Here is a 19,555-nt window from a genome sequence, read left to right as displayed (position 1 = left end):
TGCAGACTCTTTTAAGACCCAGAAAATTGTAAAGATGTGTTCTTATCTCATGCAGCAGAAGTAGAAGAGGTTCAGTCAAAACGCTGCATCTGTAACTGATGAGGGATAATATGAGCCGTAAATCTACGGCGGACACGGTGCACGCTTTATTTAACATCACAACTTGACGTTACATTTGAAAAACTCAGAGTCAGATACAAACATTATTATTTTTTACGTCACTACAAGGAAATAACCCGGTTTATTAATAAACTAATGTAAATGCGGTTTACTTGCGTTGTCAGTTTACTGGTTTGCATGTAAACCGGAAAAACTGATAATTTCAATAAGCTGATTTTTTTAAATTTATCAACTTACTGGTGTGCATGTAAACACACCCCCCAATGTCATTTCCTTTCTCAAGACCCACAAAAGGCACTAAAGACGTCATTAAAAGCCCATCTCACTACAGTGGCTCTACAATAATTTTATGAAGCAATGAGAATAGTTTTTGTGAGCCAAAAAACAAAATGAAATAACATATAGTGATGGGCAGATTTCAAAACAAAGATTTGAACTGTTATGAATCAGTGTATCGATTCATGATTCTAATTGCCAGTGTCACGTGATTTCAGCAGTTTGGCGGTTTGGGACGCGATCTGAATCATGATTCGATAAGCTGATTCATAACGGTTCGAAGCTTTGTTTTGAAATTGAAGTCGTTATTTCATTTTTTTTTCACTTCATAAAATGATTGTAGAGGCACTGTAGTGAGATGGGCTTTGTAACGACATCTTTAGTGCCTTTTATGGGTCTTGAGAGAGGAAATGAAATTGGTGTCAATGAAGGCCTGTCTGAGCCATCGGATTTCAACACTAATACCTTAATTTGTGTTCCAGAGATGAACGGAGGTTTTACGGGTGTTGAATGACATTAGTGTAAGTGATTAATGACAGCCTTTTCATTTTTGGGTGAACTAACCCTTTTATTACTATCATGTTGTTCCAAAACCGTATTCTTTTATTTTTTTTCTGGATTACACAAAAGTACTGTTTTTTTGAAGGATCGATACTGCTCTAGCCATGCAACCACAGTTTATAGGGACCAACAGCTGTCAGGCATCAGAAAGGACTGAAAAGGCATCATAAAAGTTGTCCATAAGACTATTCCAAGTCTTTGAAAACGGATAATAGTTTTGTGTGAGAAACAAGCTGAAATGTAATACATTTCTCACAGATTATCACCAGCATTATTTTAGTATTTATTCATATACTATTATAGTTATGAATATTTTAAAATAACTTTTATATTTTTAGTTTTTATTTGAATTAGAATGTATTAGTTAAAGAGCTGCATAAAGATCCTCCAACAATGTCTACTTGGATGTGCCTTGATTAAATACTAAATATATAATGTAAATAATTACATTTTTTACATTAGCTATATTAAATATGTCATTTTGATGTGTGCACAGTACACAAAGCGAATCATTAGATGATCTTATACCTGATCATTACTTTTTACATAAATGGACTGCATTTATAAATGGACTGCATTTATATAGCGCTTTTATCCAAAGCGCTTTACATTTTTGCCTCACATTCACCCATTCATACACCGACGGCGATGTCAGCCATGTAAGGCGCCATCCAGCTCGTCGGGAGCAGCTGGGGTTAGGTGTCTTGCTCATGGACACTTCGACACTTGGTCAGGTGGAACCGGGGATTGAACCACCAACCTTCTGGTTTGTAGACAACCTACATGAACCACTGAGCCACTGCCGCCACATAACAACTATATCTTCTAGCACAAGGATAGCACTCAATGAATTTGCTTAATACAATTATTTAAATTACATTTTTGTCCTTAGTTTTTCTTTATTTACCATCTTCGAGGTTGTGCAATATAATTAATAAAGTTATAGTCTCTTGTAATTTGTTGCATAAACATGTAATATGCTTACTCACCTGGCATCTGATATGGTGAGTAGGCTGTCTGTCCAGGCTGAGGGGTTGTAAAGCCAGGGCTGTAGCTGAGCCCTGATTGGAGGGTTGATTGGGTCTGTGACAACCCTCCTTCTGTCTTTATGCCTGGTAACATCACCCCCAAATCTGTAGCTCAAGATCAAGAGAGTGATCCTGTCAATCAAACTGGATTGATACTAAAGGTCTTTCACATTGCCTTTTTGCAGATTCTATAATAAATCCTAGACTATTTCATAATCGCCACACAACCACAAGCCGAATAAACAACACATATATGTCATCCATCAGCATTTAAACAATAGTAAAGGATTTACCATAGGTAGAGAGGCTGTAGGGTGGAGTAGTTTGAGAGTAGGGCGTGTAAACTGTCGACTGCTGCATGCTACTGAACTGCGATTGGCCCGTGTAGGCTGACATGGGAGGAGCCACGGGAGTAGACAGGATATGGGGGTATGGTCTGCCAATCAAACACAAAATCAAAACATTCAGCTTTCATTTGATTAGATCAAGGGTCAGCAGCCTTTTTGACATCAAGTGCCATTGTTAATTTGTCTAGTGAATAACTGCGCTGACCCAGAGAAGATGGTTAGATGTTTTTGTGCCTATACATATGTAAGTTAAAATGTAAAGGTGTCTTACTTTGAGGGGTAGAGAGGAGGTGAATACTGGTGAGCCGGTCGAGGGCTGAATCCACTGCTGCTTATAACTACACAAATACAAAATGCTATTGTGTTAAGAAATCTGGTAGAGAGACAATGGTTTTAACATGAAAAATAGCATACACCTACAGTAGTTCACTGAGCTGTATCCACAGTCAGTACTGTATGTCAGTTGTCATTGGACTGAATGTGTAATTTATTACATATCACAACCATAAAATGAAGCGTGTGTTGGACTTCTTCCATTTAAAGAGAATTTGCCAAGAGCCTTCAGTTCAAATCCAAATACACACGCACACACAGCTCACATGTTTGATTGACAGCTCACAGTCTCTCTCACCAGCTGGATTCAATTGAACAAATAGCAGAAGAAAAAAAACCCAGGAACTATTCTCTCAAAAAATGTTCTTTCTACATCAAAGAATATCCTCGTTTCCTCTTCCTGCCGTCCCTCTCTTCCTCTTCTACTCGAGATGCAAAATCAAAAACAATTTTTGCCGTTTGCTTGACATAATTCCCTTCCTGAGCTGAAGCATTTCCCAATCCCACTTGTTTTTTAAAATCAATATTTTTGTCTTATAGTTCAGCAAAATGTCTAAAAGAACTGAATACACTGAAGGCTATATTCTCTTCATATATAATTTCTATATAGCTATACTCTCTATACTCTCTCAAAAGGCTTTTTACAATATTATTATTAATATTTTCTCAAACAAAACTTAGGTTTGTGCTTAAAACAAGAAAAAAATGACCTAATATTTGGTCTTAAAACTGGTCTTACTTGCTCTTGCTTATCTAGTTAATCTTGTCTGAAATATAATTTGATACTTTTACTGGAAAATAAGACAAAGATGTGACACAAATATAAATGAACGTGCAGTTGTGTTCTCTATAGAGACATCACACTTCACTGTCAGCTCAAGCAAGGGCCTCAACCTTCTCTGCAGGGGAGCGCATGGACAGAGGGCTTCTCAGTCTCTGAGTGTGTATGTGTGTGTGTTTGTGTGTGAGCACATTGAGCTAAATAAAGAGTTTGTGTCTCTGATGACGTTAGCTCAAGGGCAATACAAAGATTGAGGGCTCAGAGCTTTCAGCAACTTCCCAAGCGGGATTACAGCAGGCATTCTGAATGCAGCGCATGTGTGTGTGTGTGTGTGTGTGGATGTCTTACCTGACCCAGTGTAAGTGTCCAGCCCAGTGTCACCGGCCGAGTTCACAGCCTCGCTGCTGTTCAGAGGCTCGGACTTAACTTTAAGAGAGGGAGACCAAGAAAGATATAATAAATCCTGTCAGCTGTCAAACTCCATTAAAACCTCTCAAAATCGAATTAACGACTAAGTAGTAAAGCAACACTTTCTTTTTGATTTTAAAAATATCAAGAGCCTCCAAAGCACTGCACCCAAACACTCACACACGTGCTATCATATATATGTACACTCCACAAACACATGCAGTATACCATCGTTCTTCATACTTGGGGCAGTGGGCGGGGTACTGCAGCCCAGCAGCCAATCAGCCGTGTTTAGAATTGTCATGTTCTCTCCTGGGGGCGGAGTCAGATGTATAGTGGACCGTGTTACCCAGTTATTGTTTAGTATTATTAATACAGCTACCCAAATAACTCTTTGGACACTTAAGTCACACTTAAAACATAAAGGCCTGGTTTCACAGACAGGGTTTAGATTAAGTCAGGATTAGGCCTAAGTTTAATTAGGATATTTAAATAGCTTTTGTAAACACGTCTTAGAAAAAAACAACATTACTTGTGAAGATTTTGAGACAAAAACATGGCAGTGACATATTTTAAGATAAATCATCGCAAGTGGCTTTCAGGTAAAACAGCCCAAACATGCAGTTTAGTCTGAGACTAGGCTTAAGTCTTGTCTTTGAAATTGGGAATAATGTCATTAAACTACATTTATTTAAATAATAATAAAAAAATGTAAATAATATTAATATTAACTATAATATTAATATATAATAATAAACATAAAATAGATAATATTATATAAATGATATAATTTGTATTAATATTTAATACATGATATTACAGTACAAAAAAAATAGAATTTTGATTAAAGCTTTTTAAATATTTTCAAGAAAAAAGATAAGGCATTTGTTTAGATTTTAAATGATAAAATTAAAGTCAAAAGTGTTCAAAATGAATACAAAAAATATTTGGATAATTTTGGTTGTAATAATGTTCATAGTTAATGTGATAAACTACACCCGTTGTTTCACCCGTTGTTAGGACACCATTGTGAACTGACATTAACTAAAAATTACTTTGCTGGTTAAATAAAACTAATTGCAAAAATGTTTCAGGGGAAAACATTTTTAAAAGCAGCATAATTTGTTTGCGAATGACTTAAGTGTCCAAACCATTTTTTGTAGACACTGTATAATTTAAAAATGTGTCATATTATATTTAATGAATAGGATTGTGTTGAATAGGAACTGATAACATTTTGTAAATAGTAAATAATGCAATCATTAATAAAAAGTGAAAAGTTTATCAATTCCCATTAAATTCCATTATAACGAAATGCACATCCTTCAAAAAATTTAACATTTGATAAGATAGAGTTCACATGAACTCAGTGTGATTTTGGAAACCTTATGATATATGACAGTTCTGTCAAAGTCGCACTTGAAGAAAAAACCCATTTTGAATCTGTGTGTGTGTGTTTGCAAGGCAGACAGCAAAGTCCTCTAAAGTAAGATGAATGAGGCTTCATTGGCAGTGGGATTCATGTTGGGATGTATGTGTGTGTGAGTGGGTGGTTGTGTGGGCGGTTTGCACGCGCGCGTGTGTGTGTGTGTGTGTGTGTGTGTGTGTGTGTGTGTGTGTGTGTGTGTGTGTGTGTGTGTGTGTGCATGGAGGGATTCAGTCTAGGCTGTGAGCTGATGAGGTATACAGAGGAGAATGTTGAATATGTCGTTGTTTTGGCAGAAGCACAATCCCAGAGTGTGTGTGAATGTGTGTGTGTATCAAGCTGTTAAAATCATTAGCTGAGCTCTAATCTAAATGATTTACTGAGTTCTGCTCCTTTTACTCTCTCTGTGTTTTGCTATTGTTTTATTCCGGCTACATGTCAAAAACAGATGAGCTCACACACACACACACACACACGCGCACACACGCGCACACACACACACGCACACACACTCTCTCTCTTCTCTCTCTCACTCAGCTTTACTACCTCTCTTGTGTATCGCACAGTCATAGCCATACATCAAACGTTCACTTGCTAGGGTGTTGAGAGTCTATTTAGCCTTGTATATGTTTGCCTAACGTCCTCTCTTAAAACGTTTGTTCAGCGTTTTCCTCAAGGAGAGTAAAGCGAGGGAGCGCGTGTTGACATCAGAGAGAAAATGAGAGTTTAAACGCAGGAAATAGTTTTCTGTGCACCAGGCTCTTGCTGAAACACGCACAGAGAAGTGCTGGGAAAGGTTTCAGCACAAAGACGCTCATACAAACCCACACTTTCTTTTATTTTTATTAGGCCTGTATGCAGCTTTTGACCTTTGAGGTTACTGTGAGCTTAGAGCATCTCGACGCACGACATCGCCACTAATCCACAAACCCGCTCTGGACGGCACCAAAACCACCAGAACAAAAAACACTTTATCCCTGCAATCGGGACATCACACACCAGGACGGAACCCTGCTTTCAATTATAGCAAGAAACTCCACCACGATGAACACGGAGTGTACGGCAGTAAAGCTGATTTCCTGGACTCAAAGCAATGCTTTGGTTGAAAGACTCTATTTATCAGCTAATATGTCACTCGCTCACTCACATACGTTAATAATTTCTTGCTTTCTTTCTTTATTTTTCTTTGATTTGTCGTTCTTTCATACCTCCGGTTCCATTGGTCGTGATGTTGTTACTGAGGATGTTCTTGTCCAGTTTGGACGTGCTGTCACTGCCACCGTGCTGTGGGTCTGTTAGTTCCTGCATCTCCAAGGTCCTTTGACAGACAAACATAACTCTTAAATTCATATACACTACCATTAAAAAATTGAGGTTGGTAAGATTTTGTAAGGTTTTTTATTATACTCACCAAAGCTGCATTTATTTCACCATTATAATAAAAAATAAACCATAATGTGGTGATAGAAAACTATTTTTAAATGGTATTTATTCCTATGATGGCAAAGCTGATTTTTTTACTCCAGTTTTCAGTGTCAAATGAGCCTTCAGAAATCATTCTAATATGCAGAATATTTCTTATCATCAATATTGAAAACAGCTGCTGCTTATTTTTGTGGGGGCCGTGAAGCATTTTTCTCAGGATTATTTGATGAACAAAGTTCAAAAGAACAGCATTTGAAAAAATAAATATTTTGTAACATTATAAATGGGTTACTATCACTTTTGACCAATTTAATGCATCCTTAATAAATAAAGTACTCATTTCTTTTTTTTTCTTCCTTTTTTTTAAATCGTTGAAAAACACCGACAAAGCAGAAAATGTGAGCAAAAACTGGCTTTGGCTCTGTAAGAATGATAATATGACACTCGCTCATAAACCATCTGCTAAAGAAAATATCTGTCCCAACTTGTGCATCTTCTATGAGGTTTTACCTCAGAAACCTGGAAAGCAGTTTATCTAGGTCATGTTTGTCTAAAATCTTATCCCACAGAATTCCATGTAGCGACACAAATATGGAATATTCGTCACATTAAGCAACCCACATAAATATGAGGAAGAACATTGCAATGTACCTTTAAGTTGTTACAGGTGCAAAGTAACACAACACAATGTCATGAGGATTAAAATACATTTTTTTAATAAAAACTTAGCAAAATATAATTTTATGACCAATAAGAAATATTTTGGGCAGTTCATGCCAGAGATATTTTTAATATGCAAAATTGTCATATGAAGTACATATATTGTGTTTCAATGTAATTTATAATAAGGATGGTTGACAAATAAAGTTAATATCCAGCAAGACTTTAGATTAAAATGGATATAATACATGGCCAACATATGTTTAAGTGTGTATGTATATATATACCATTTGATTAATATATATTTTTTTAGCAATTTACTTAAACAGTCCCTGTAATGTGAGACTTTTTTTATACAAATATTCCATGTATCCATCAATCCAAACCTTAATATAAGGTCTAAATTATATAACAAAAAAAGAAAAACTAACAGTTTTGCATTGGAGCATTTATCTGACAATTTAATCCAAAGGACATATGTACAAAAATAGCTCTTATAATAAATGTAATGGCAATCAGAGATAAAAACAGAGCTGCTCCTTTTTCTACGCTTATAGCTTAAACATCTGCATTCAATTTCTGAATACATCCCAAAGTACACACACAGTAAGACATTCGTGTTTTACCCAGGTGAAGCTGTCTGCTTTACACCCACTCACACACAATGACTTTAACATCCCTCTCTCTTTATCTCTCCCTCTGTCTTTATGTGTGCAAAACGACTCGCTCCCACAATCCTCTGTCATTGGTACTCATAAATAATCCTAAATGGATTTCAGTGGAGAATATGTGTGTGAAAGTGTGTTCACCTTACCTGTTGTCTACTGGCTCTGGAGCATGGGAATCAGTGGTTGATTTCTTCACCTGTGGAAAGACCAGAGGAGACCGTTGATGTTGATGATAGTTTCGCATTCAGTGCATGAGGACGACATTGTTTTCCCAGTCTGGAGTGATTTTTCAGCTATGATTTTTGAAGATACTGTTGCCATTTGAGCACGATTATTTGCTTCATTGCAGAGGCTGTCCACTGAATGAGGTGAATATTAATAATAAAAACCAAGATCACAATATACACTACTATAGGAAAGTTTGGGGTCAGTAAGATTTCGTTTTTTAATTAATGTTACAGTAAATGTATATTTAAAATACGTTTGTTTGAATTGTCTAATTATTACATAATCCTGAAAATTAGTTATCAGTTTCCACCAAAAAAAAAAAATTAAGCAGAACAACTCATTCCATTGATAATACATTTAAAAAAAAAAAAAGGATCTAGAGAGTAATGATGCTGAAAATTCAGCTTTGACATCACAGTAATAAATGACATTTTAAAATATATTTAAACAGAAAACATTTATTTTAAATTGTGTTTACAGTTTTTACTGTATTATTGATCAAATAAAGAATAGAAGACCCTTTTTAATAACATAACCCTAACCTTTTTAATGGTAGTGTACAAATGGGATTTGTTCATGCATGGATATTGAACATTAATGTTAGGGCTATCAACAGAGTGTTTGGGTGGAGGAGGAAATACCACAGACAGAACACATCTGAGAGGATAATGACAATCACTCTTGTTAATAAATACAGTTGTCTAAAACACCATGTGAATGTACCATATTTGACACGGTTTCATTCAATATTACAAGCTTTCAGCATGCTCTAACTCTTCAGTAATATACATAGCAAAAAAACACTCTGCCTTTCTCTCTCCTACACACACATTAAACACATTCTTTCCCATTCTGGCAGTTTATCTTGGTTCTTACTCTGTCTTGCTCAATTTTACTCAATCCTGAGTTAATAAAACCAAGACTGGAACTTCACTCTTTGAATTTGTCCTTGTGACCAACTCTATCCATATCTACTCGTTTTGTTTCTTTCTTTACTGCCAAGATCACCAACCAAAACAGTGCATTATTATTAGCATCTTGATACAGAAACTTAATTTCATGCATTTTTTAAAAACATTTATTTCACACTTGAATATGTATATGAATATGTAAACAGTGTACTGTAAAACAAAAGGAAGGATCAAAGAGTGCCACAAGTCTATAAACTTCTCACAATCAATTTACACTGTTCACCCCTCCCAAAACTGCTCGTAGTCATCTGGGTCTTAATTGAAAACACACATGTAGACCTGTGAGCACACATGCACGTATGCATGTCAGATGTAGCGTATGGTTGTGGGGAGAATGTTTGGCGTGTGGAACCAGCAACTCGTGTTCACACATAAACTACTATTGTAAATGCTTGAGGTCGATGTGATTTTTTTTTTAATGGAAAGAAGTCTCTTATGCTCATGAAGGCTGCATTTATTTGATCAAAAAATGCAGTAAAAACGGTTACAATTTCAAATAACTGTTTTCTACTTCAATGTATTTTATATGAAATTTTGTCCTGTGATGGCAAAACTGAATTTTCTGCATCATTACTCCAGTCTTCAGTCACATGATCCTTCAGAAATCATTCTAATATGCTGATTTAGTGTTTATGAAGAAGAACAACTGTTTTCAACATTAATAATAATAAGAAATGTTTCTTGTTTTTGTGGAAACTGATACATTTTTCAGGATTCCTTAAAAGGTTAGTTCCCCGAAAAAGGACATTTCTGTCATTAACTACTCACCCTCATGTTGCTCCAAACCATAAGACTTTAGTTTATCTTTGGAACACAAATGACCATCTTGTTAATAAAGATCTTTGAGAGCTTTCTGTCACTCCATTGATAGTCTATGCAACTACCACTTTCAATTCCCAGAAAGGCAGAGAAATCATAAAAATAATCCATGTAACCACAATTTTTATGAAGCAAGTACACTCAAAAAATGATTGATGCTGTTCACTTTAAGCAATTCATCTCAATTTAACACCATTATATCAGGTTTCACCATTATATCAGCCAATAAGATTTTGCAGAGGATTTTCTTGTTAGATAACATCTATAATTTTGTAATTAAACTTGATTACTTGCTAGGGTTTTTGTTTGATATTCATTTTAGCATAATTAAATTGAATAGGTTTGGACAAAATTAAGAATGTTAAGCTGATTCAACTAAATAGCATTGAATTAACCTTATGTTTACTGAAATAAACAATGTTAATTAAATTAAACATAAACCAGTTACATGGAACTTGTTGACTTTTTTTTTTTTTTTTGTAAATCCAACATACCGGTATATATTTTTTTGAGTGTACCTTGTTTGTGCAAAAAAATTATTTACCACTTTATTTACAAAATATTAATCTTCAACAAGCGTTCCCGAAAGCAACATGACACATGCGTGTTGGGTTGACACAAGAGCAGATATTGCACGAACACACGTTGGAGATAAATATTTTATAAATAAAGTGGTAAAGGATGTATAATGTGCAAAAAATAAAATAAAAGCACTTGTGTTGCTTCATAAAATTTAGGTTAGACCAATGGAACCACATGGATTACTTTAATGATGTTTTTACCAACTATCTGGGGTTTAAAAGTGGTAGTTTCATAGGCTGTCAATGAAGGGACAGAAAGCTCTCAGATTTCATTAAAAAATATCTTAATTTGTGTTTTGAAAATGAAGAATGAATGACTCATGGACTTGGAAGAACATGAGATTGAATAATTAATGACCGAATTTTAATTTTTGGATGAACCAACCCTTGAATGAATATATAAAGTTAAAAAGTACAGCATTTTTTTAATAACTTTTGTTACGTTATAAATGTCTTTTCTATCACTTTGGATCAAGTAAATGTCTCGTCTCTGATTAATCTTACTGACCTCAAACCTTTGAACTCTTTTGTATATGCTATACATGTGCTATTGGACAGATGACCATGGAGCATTAAGGATCCAATGCCTAGGGTTTAGGCTCATCTCTCTGGTTCTGGGTTCTTACTTGTGCTGAATATGGACACACCCAATATGGTCTCCTCAAATTAGCCTGACACATTCAGGGACAGCAGGTGATCGGTCGATCGTACAGAGCTTTAAGCCCACTGTAAAGCTCTCTCTGACTGTAACTACTTCCTTGTCCAGCAGCATCTGTGCTTTTAGAGCAGTTAATAGAGCGTTTGAGAGCAGCTCAGCAGGATCCAGCTCTGAGGAGGCCTGCTGGTGAACAATGATCTAACACGGTTTAACTGTACACCATTTATAGATTTATAAAGTGAAATTTGTAAATCTTTGGCAGGCGACTAGAAAATGCAACTAGAAAATGTCACTCTGATGAAAAAAAAAAATGCTCTTCAGTCAGCCTAAGCTGGCTTGCTATTTCAAGATGTCCTTACAGTATTTAGGTTATGTAGAATTCAGAAACCTTTGTTATTAGCGACACCGGTGTCCGTTAAGTGAACTGCTAGTTTCAGCCCGACGCAGTTATAATTTTCATGTTCAGTGCCAAGATGTTTAAATAGCAATTGCACTCACGCCCATCTGTTTGCCCATGGGCGTGCTGGTCTGAAAGCGAGGTGTTGGTGCATTGCTATTGTGAGGCAACTGAAAACGACTGTGCGACTGACCAACAAAAACCTGGTCTAAACTCAATAGTGCAGTATTTTTGTGTTATTTAAAGAGTGCATTAATATGTGCATATATGCGGGTGCACAACACGCGTACACTCTGCTTATTGCACACAGAGGCGTGGCACAAACATTTTTAAATATTAAAAGGATACCTGTCTAGAGAAGTGATCAGTCTTTCTACTAGCAAATTCCGCCATGTAAATAGCAAGCGCAAACGGCTTTTAAAGGGAATGGGAAATGAGACTGATTGGTTTACACGTTACACCCAAAACACACCCATGACTCATGACCCGTGATTAAAGGGTAAGTTCACCCAAAAATGAAAATACTATCCATAATTACTTACCCTAATGTCGTTCAACACCTGTAAGAACTCTGTTCATCTTTGGAAAACAAATGAAGATATTTTTGTTGAAATCCGATGGTTCAGACAGGTCTTCATTAACACCAATGTCATTTCGTCTCTCAAGACCCATAAAAGGCACTAAAGACATCGTTACAAAGCCCGTTTCACTACAGTGGCTCTACAATCATTTATGAAGCAACGAGAATAGTTTTTGTGCACAAAAAAAACCTAAATAACGACTTATGTGATGGGGCAGAATTTTTATTTTTGGGTGAACTAACCCTTTAAGAGACTAGGGAAAACCCTTTTGGACCATGAGTCAGGCACACTGGCCATTTTTTCCATCCTTAAACTAGCCAAAGTGGATTCGAAGACACGCTGAGTGCACCTCCAAAATAGGGCCGTGATGTACAAGAGACTGAACATGATTCAAGGTCCCCATTTAGTCACGGCAAAGTTATTGTCCGTTCTTTGCTTAAAAGGAAAGTTTGGAAATGCCTTTGCAGGAATATACTGTTGACGAACACCCCGACACGGTCCACACTGCTGAGAGTGACATTTAGATCAATGTGTAAATATTTGCTGCACGCACACAACAAAAATGATGCAGCTGTTAAAAAAGCATCTGATCACAGCCAGCTCTGCAATTTACCAGTATCATATCAAACAATAAAGTAATTAAAACTGAATTCTTATGATACTCTTATGACATTAGACTATATAGATCTTGCTATATGAGACTATGAATTAATCCATTTTCTTTTCATGACTCATTGACACTTTTGACATTATCATGACTATGTATAAGCATTCATTCATTGAACGAAAGAGATGCTTTTGATATTCCTAAAAAAAAACTTAAAGCCTTCACATAAAAATGTGTATATGCTTTAATAGAGAGCTTAGGGATTAATAAATGCAAACTCTTTTATGCAAGATACATTTTTAATAGCCCTACCACAAAATCATTGTTTTTTTGTTTTGTTTTTAGCAATGCATTTTTATGTTTGCAAGTATACTTGAGTTTTTTCATTAAAATGTTGTTGTTGTTTTTTACAAAAATATTTTTTTTAATCTGGAAATTTAACAGCTATAATGTAACTCTATATATTTATAAAAACATTTTTGCCAGATGGTGCAAAACATTACCATGTTGAGCTAGTTGAAGATGGTCTTCGAGCCTGATCCGGTGAAATGTGGCCAAGATCCCTCTAAAATCAGCCAGCAGACTATCAGGCTCGAATACCAGCTAACACACAGAAAACCAGTTGTTTTTTGGCAGGCGAAACAGTTCACATACAAGCAAAGTTCTGAATTTGTATTTTTAAAAGTACCGGACACTGACTGCATTATCTACACTGTTTTCTGCTGAATGACGTTAAGAATATGTTAAATGGAACTAAGAGTTGTAGACAATAGCGAAGAGCCTAATAAATGTAGCCAAAAGATTTAATAAACAAACATGCAATGGCTGTTTTTGCTGTGTTCTATATGCAGATTCTAGGCCTGCTTGCGGGTACAGAGGCTTCACACACACACACCACACAAAAAACATTCCCCCTTTTCTTGTTCTTTTTTGTGCCTTCTGTATTATGGTTATCAGCACTGTAACTTTATACTCTTCCTTTCATGTAAAATACATTGTTACCTGTGCCCCCCACCCCTCTGCCCACCAGCACACACACATTTCAGCATATGCCCCTGGGAGGTGTAAGATTATCTGATGTGTCCCCTCCCCGAAACACTCTTCTCTAAAGGTAGGGGAAGGCAATAGAGAGAGGAAGAGAGAGGAAGAAAAAGGAAATAGAATAGAACAGAGAGTGTGTGACAGGGCAAAGGGCTGTAGGTAATGCGCACACACACAACGTGTGTTTCTCATTCCGATCAGGTGACATTGGCTTATTTTGTTATATTTTTTGAGAACATTCAAACTCCCTGAGGACACTGAAAATTAGAAATAGAAACTAAAATTAGAATGAGAGCACACAAAACCTGTTCCTCTGAACCAGTCCATCCAACGTTCTTGATTTTGAACTGACAAAATCATGCCAACAAGATCAATCTGATAAAACCTATGTAAATACTGTCAAAATTTAACAAGGTGCATGCAATAAAATACACAAATATTATAAAATAGCAGTTAAAGAAATAAGTTATTCTATGCACGTGCAAAAAAAAAGATTTTGCAGCTAAAAAAATGCTTTACCCTACACAAATTGGTGAATCTCCTACACATTATTTTAGTAATTAAAGTTACACTATGAAACTTTTTTGTTTCAAAATGATCTAAATCAATACATGACCTGAAGCAAAAGAAAAAAAACACAAACTAAACATACATCACTCACCTATGTGTGTCTAATCATATCCATAAATAGAGAAAAGTTGCTCTGCCTACTTTGATGCATGTATGTGGAAGTGACATAGGTACAATGAGTGAGAAAAGGTTGACATGAAGTACGATAAATCTCGAACCTCCGGGAATCTCTTTTTTTTCTACTTTTTTCATGTTCAAAGAGAACATGACAGAGCTCGTAATAAAACAAGAATCAACATTTACTTGGCTTTTTGGAGAGGACGAGAGCTGTATTTGAAATGTTGTAAAAGTGATTCAGAGATGTGTTTTTATTACTCAACAGGTGAGTTAGGTATTTTATTGAACAGATAAATTGTCATATGTAGCTCTCTAACAGAGTTCATTATAAAGCATTATATATTGTGAAGGGCTATTACTTCATGGTTGCTGTAGCACTGTGCTGGAATTTATTTTAAAGGAAGTACTGTGTCTATTAATGGGTATGGCTACTTAAGATCTTTCCATCCAAACTGGTTACATCTCTTAAGCCTAGTAGTGAATGTTTTATGAGCAGTAGTATAATCTCTCTCTTTTTTTAGCAATGACAAAAGAACCATATTAATCCGCACAGTCACGCACAACCAAAACATTCTTCTTCCTGCAAAATACATCCTGGTTTGTTTTTAACTGCTAGAGAGTCAAGTTACATTGTGTACTTTTAATATACTAATTTAAACCAGATTTTTTTCTCTATTTTTTTTTTAACATACAGAAGTATGTTTAAATGCAGACTAACATAAAAGTATCCAAACCTACTAAAAGCAGTTTTATTGCGCATGAAGCAGGTGGAATCTCCTGTAAATGAACATTTTCAGGTTGCAGAAATAAATAATAATGTCTAAATACAAAAACAGTGCAAAAACAAATTTTAGCATGATGCTACATTGCCGTTGTTAAATATCAGTATAAGTCACACAAGCAATCACAATATACACTTTAAACTCAAACAAGTTGGCAAAACTCAGAAAATGAATTAAAAAATTTGATTTAACCTGATTACCTACATTTTCTTTTTAAGTTAAGAAATCCAAAGGTAAGCGGAACTTGCAGATTTTTTATTTTGTACTCAAACATTTTAATTGCTCTTAACTAGAAATATTTGAGCAAACTCATTCATAACTTAAAATTATCATATCATCTCAACTTTTAGTATAGTGGGAACTGGGCGAGATTAAATACTAAATTTGCTAAAACAAAGCTTTGATAGCATCAGCATAGCATAGTAATTGCTGAATGAGTATGGCAATTAAAATATTTAAAATAGATCTGTTCTCAAACTAAGGTCATGCTCTTCTTATCACCATGATGGTAAAAACTAGCCTAGAAATAGACGCACCCTAGCGGCAGCAAATCTAATCTGCCCGAGAGTGTCGTCTAGCAACTCTCAATACCTTTCTGAGCTGTATTCCCCTAACTCTTGCCGGGCCAATCACATCGTGTATAGAGTCGGTGGGCGGGGCCATAATGACGACGGCCGAGTTGTGTTTGCGTGCTTCTAGTAAACACAGAAACTGGCGAACGGCGGTCTTTCGAATCAGCTCTGACCGTGACTCTGGAAGACTTGGAGTTAATCTTTTCTCTGAGAAAAGGTCAAAGAACGGCACTGAAGTCATTCTTAAAAAGGGAAGATGTGTTCGGAGTTTTGCCGACCGGATACGGCGAATGTTTAATCAATCAATGAGCTCCGTTTCATCTTCGTTGCTCTGGTTGGTTGTAGCGCTATCTAATTGCGTGCAGAGGTAGTTTGAAAGACAACCGTTTATCCCGCTCCTCGGATTGAGATTGTCAATGGTGAGTTTCCAGACCAAACATCTTGATGTGGGTCTGGCTTGTCAGGCTAGGTAAAAACCTCACATAACAGAAACTCTTCTAAATTAGCATAACAAAACATTACTAAATCCTCAAAAACTGACCAAGTTTTTCTTTTCTTTTCTTTAACAAACAACAACATAGCACCTAATTTTAGCATTTACTCTCCCGTATGAGTGTCAGGACAAAGCATGCTGGGAAATAGAAATCCCAGCTTAGTTTCACTTAAATTTTAGTTTGTCTAAATGAAAAGAAACAAGTTCATAAAACTAAATTCAGATTACTTAAAATGTGTCAGTTTTGTGAACAAAAAACAAAAAAAAGTTTGATTTAATAATATGTTTAATTTAAGTTGGCTCTAGTCAAACCACTAAATTATTTTTAGCGTTAGGGTTTACAGTTTAACTGAAAACTGAATGCACCTTTAAAATAACGTGTTAAAACAATAACCATGAAAAATGTTTGATTAATTATGATAAAATATTATATTGATTAAAAGCCTTAATAAATAAATAAATAAATAAATAAATAAATAAATAAATAAATAAAAGTGGTTGTCACAGTCTTAACCATAATCATAGGGCTGCAATTTTTTTTAAAAATATTTTATTATTTATTTATTTAGCCATAGTTAGTCATGCAGCAGTGTTTCGGAACTAATATTGATCAGTTTTTGATCAGTCAGATCCACTAAATGACCAGTTACAGCACCAGCCCATTTGTTGGACTGCTCCGTTACCATGTCAACCTAGTGCATTAAGTTTGAATGGTATATTCTGCCAGGGGAAAAGGGTCAGAGGGAAACTGGACACCAGGCCAAGCCCTATAGACAGACACACCTTCGCAGCTTTGAATGAATGTGTGTGTGCGTATGTGTATGATCTTGTGTGCAACTACGTGAGCAACGCTGTCTCTCTTCACTGGCTCAATGATTCACGTATCTTTGTACAGCAACTAGAGTGTTTACACACACGCACACACAAGTCTCCATACATGAGCACTGTAGTGTGTGTATCATCTTAAGAAATGAGTTGAAACTTTATATAAAAAAGCACTCTACCATTAAAGTGCTCCCTTCCCCTCTGATTGCAGCAGAAAAAATGCTGCTTAATTATTCATGAGTTCTTGTGCTTGTGTCAGCTCTTCGTTAATTATTTAAATTAATCTCATTAACGAAAGGCCAGGTTTCAGGAGCATTTAATTAAATGATGAATTGCTTCCCAGATGTCGACGTGCTTGTTAAATAATGTGCTCAGGCTGGACCCAAAGCTGTCAGCTAGACTCAATTCAAAACTGCACACACGAACCATCATAGTGCACATTAGTGCCATTATACTCCACAAATTAATTAACTTCAAGATCAAGAGGAGGATTGTCATCAATGATTCTATTTGACTATAAAAACAATCTATAACCATTACTGGTATGCACGGCTTTAGGAACGTGATACAGTCTGCTCAAACTCGCAGCTTGTTTTGATAGCTTGTGCAGATTCAAACGAGATTGGATACAATTTAGGGTGCTTTCACACTTGGTTCGATTGCTCCCCCCTCCCCCTGCCCCCGCTGGACTGTGTTCATATTATATTATTTGGTTCTACAGCTGCTGCTTTTTACCCGGTTGCTTAGAATCGACATCAAGTGTGAAGGGGACGAAATGCATAGCATTGCTCCCGTCACTTTTTATATTTTTGATTCTGAACTGTTGGTTTTGTTACCAAAGCTTCTGTACGTAATGACACTTGCGTCTATCTGCCGCGAATGAGCTGCAAATGCTCGAAAGAACGGCTCTCTTCTAGCAGTATGTCAGTGACACTCGTCAGTTAAATGAGTGAAACACACAAAAAAACACACATTTTTATCAACTTATATGTCATTAATAGTAGTTCACTTCCGCGATTAAGTACGATTGCATCAGCAGCGAACCGTACCGGAGTTCACATGAAACGAACCCTCTTTAACGGACTTTGGAAGACCACGTTCACATCACATCAACCAAGCGAACCGAACTCTGACGTCAATCTTGAACTAAACTTGAACACTTAGCATTTATATTAAAACACAAGATCTGAAAGGATCATTAATAAAAACATTACATAGATAACTGCCCTATATTTCCATTTTATGTTAATTTCTATCAATTAATTATTTTTATTCCTCAAACTAAAGGGATAAGTGTTAATAAAAAATTAAAAGAGTCCATAATATATTTAATAATTATTAAAAATGATATGCTCAGCAAATTTGATTAATTGATAATTACAATTTAAAATTGTAAAATAATGTATTACTCTATGTAAATCTGAATTCTCAGCATCATAACTTCAGTCTTCAGTGTCACGTGATCCTTCAAAAAAAAATTCTAATGATGATTTGCTGCTCAAAAAAACATTTCCTATTATTACCATCAATGTAGAAAGCAGATACAACATCCTACCTGCCTGTCAACTTGATATGTATTTCCAGACCTCCGTGACAAATCACAGAGTGCAGCAAACAAACAGCAGCCGCCTTTTACATTTCCTCCTGAACCCAAACAATGTGCTTATGCTGCGCTTACGCCATGACCGTAATTACAAGATGGCAACCCGTGACTTTCTACCTGGAGCCGTTCATGCCCTCAGACTCGTAAGTCAACACTATGAACACCGAAATTAATTTGCAGCAATCAGGTGGTACAAGTAAGAGCTCTGCAAGTTGTTCATACTTATTATTATTATTGTAATGTTATGTGTGTTGAGACATGAGGAAAAGTAACACTATCTTTGTGACGCTTTGCAGACTCTGCTGTGAGCATTCATGTGTGCCGTTGGAGAGAGAGCTTTGAAGTGAGGGTGGGATCTTTTGCTTTCAAAGCTAGCTTGCTATTGCGAGCCTCTCCAGAATTGCCTACTCTACCTTTAACTTTGCTAAAATAGTTTACAAAGCCGTAAAATTTAGTAATCTTGAAGTACATTATCTTAACTAACTGATGTGTATATCTTCTGCATATGGAATTAAGACATTATATTTTAAGTGAGATGTGAGTTGATTTACAGTGTAAGAGACAAGCAACAGGTGTGAACAACAGACAACCATCAGAAGAGAGGAAGAGGGACTTTTTTAATTTTATAAAGAGAAATGACAAACAAACTTCACTTTCTCACCAAACTTGTCATATGA

At 35.9% G+C, this 19,555-nt stretch overlaps 1 protein-coding gene across 10 annotated transcripts in view; it reads right to left on the bottom strand.

The window, feature by feature from the left end:
- Positions 1-19,555, bottom strand: part of eya4 (EYA transcriptional coactivator and phosphatase 4) — a 53,746-nt gene that overhangs the window by 13,533 nt on the left and 20,658 nt on the right. For 3 of the 10 annotated variants that reach the window (XM_067445855.1, XM_067445856.1, XM_067445854.1), the window contains exons 4-10: positions 8,180-8,229; positions 6,489-6,598; positions 4,083-4,166; positions 3,795-3,872; positions 2,604-2,670; positions 2,279-2,421; positions 1,947-2,096 (exon numbers count right to left, since the gene is read on the bottom strand). In XM_067445855.1, the coding sequence (XP_067301956.1) occupies positions 1,947-2,096; positions 2,279-2,421; positions 2,604-2,670; positions 3,795-3,872; positions 4,083-4,166; positions 6,489-6,598; positions 8,180-8,229 (682 nt within the window). The remainder of the gene's footprint in view (positions 1-1,946; positions 2,097-2,278; positions 2,422-2,603; positions 2,671-3,794; positions 3,873-4,082; positions 4,167-6,488; positions 6,599-8,179; positions 8,230-19,555) is intronic. The other 7 variants (XM_067445861.1, XM_067445859.1, XM_067445858.1 and 4 more) reach the window with 5 other exon arrangements.

Source organism: Pseudorasbora parva, chromosome 6 (assembly GCF_024679245.1).
Source record: "Pseudorasbora parva isolate DD20220531a chromosome 6, ASM2467924v1, whole genome shotgun sequence".
Lineage (NCBI taxonomy): Eukaryota > Metazoa > Chordata > Actinopteri > Cypriniformes > Gobionidae > Pseudorasbora > Pseudorasbora parva.
Note: the sequence above shows the minus strand (reverse complement) of the source record. Positions and strands in the feature narration are given on the sequence as shown.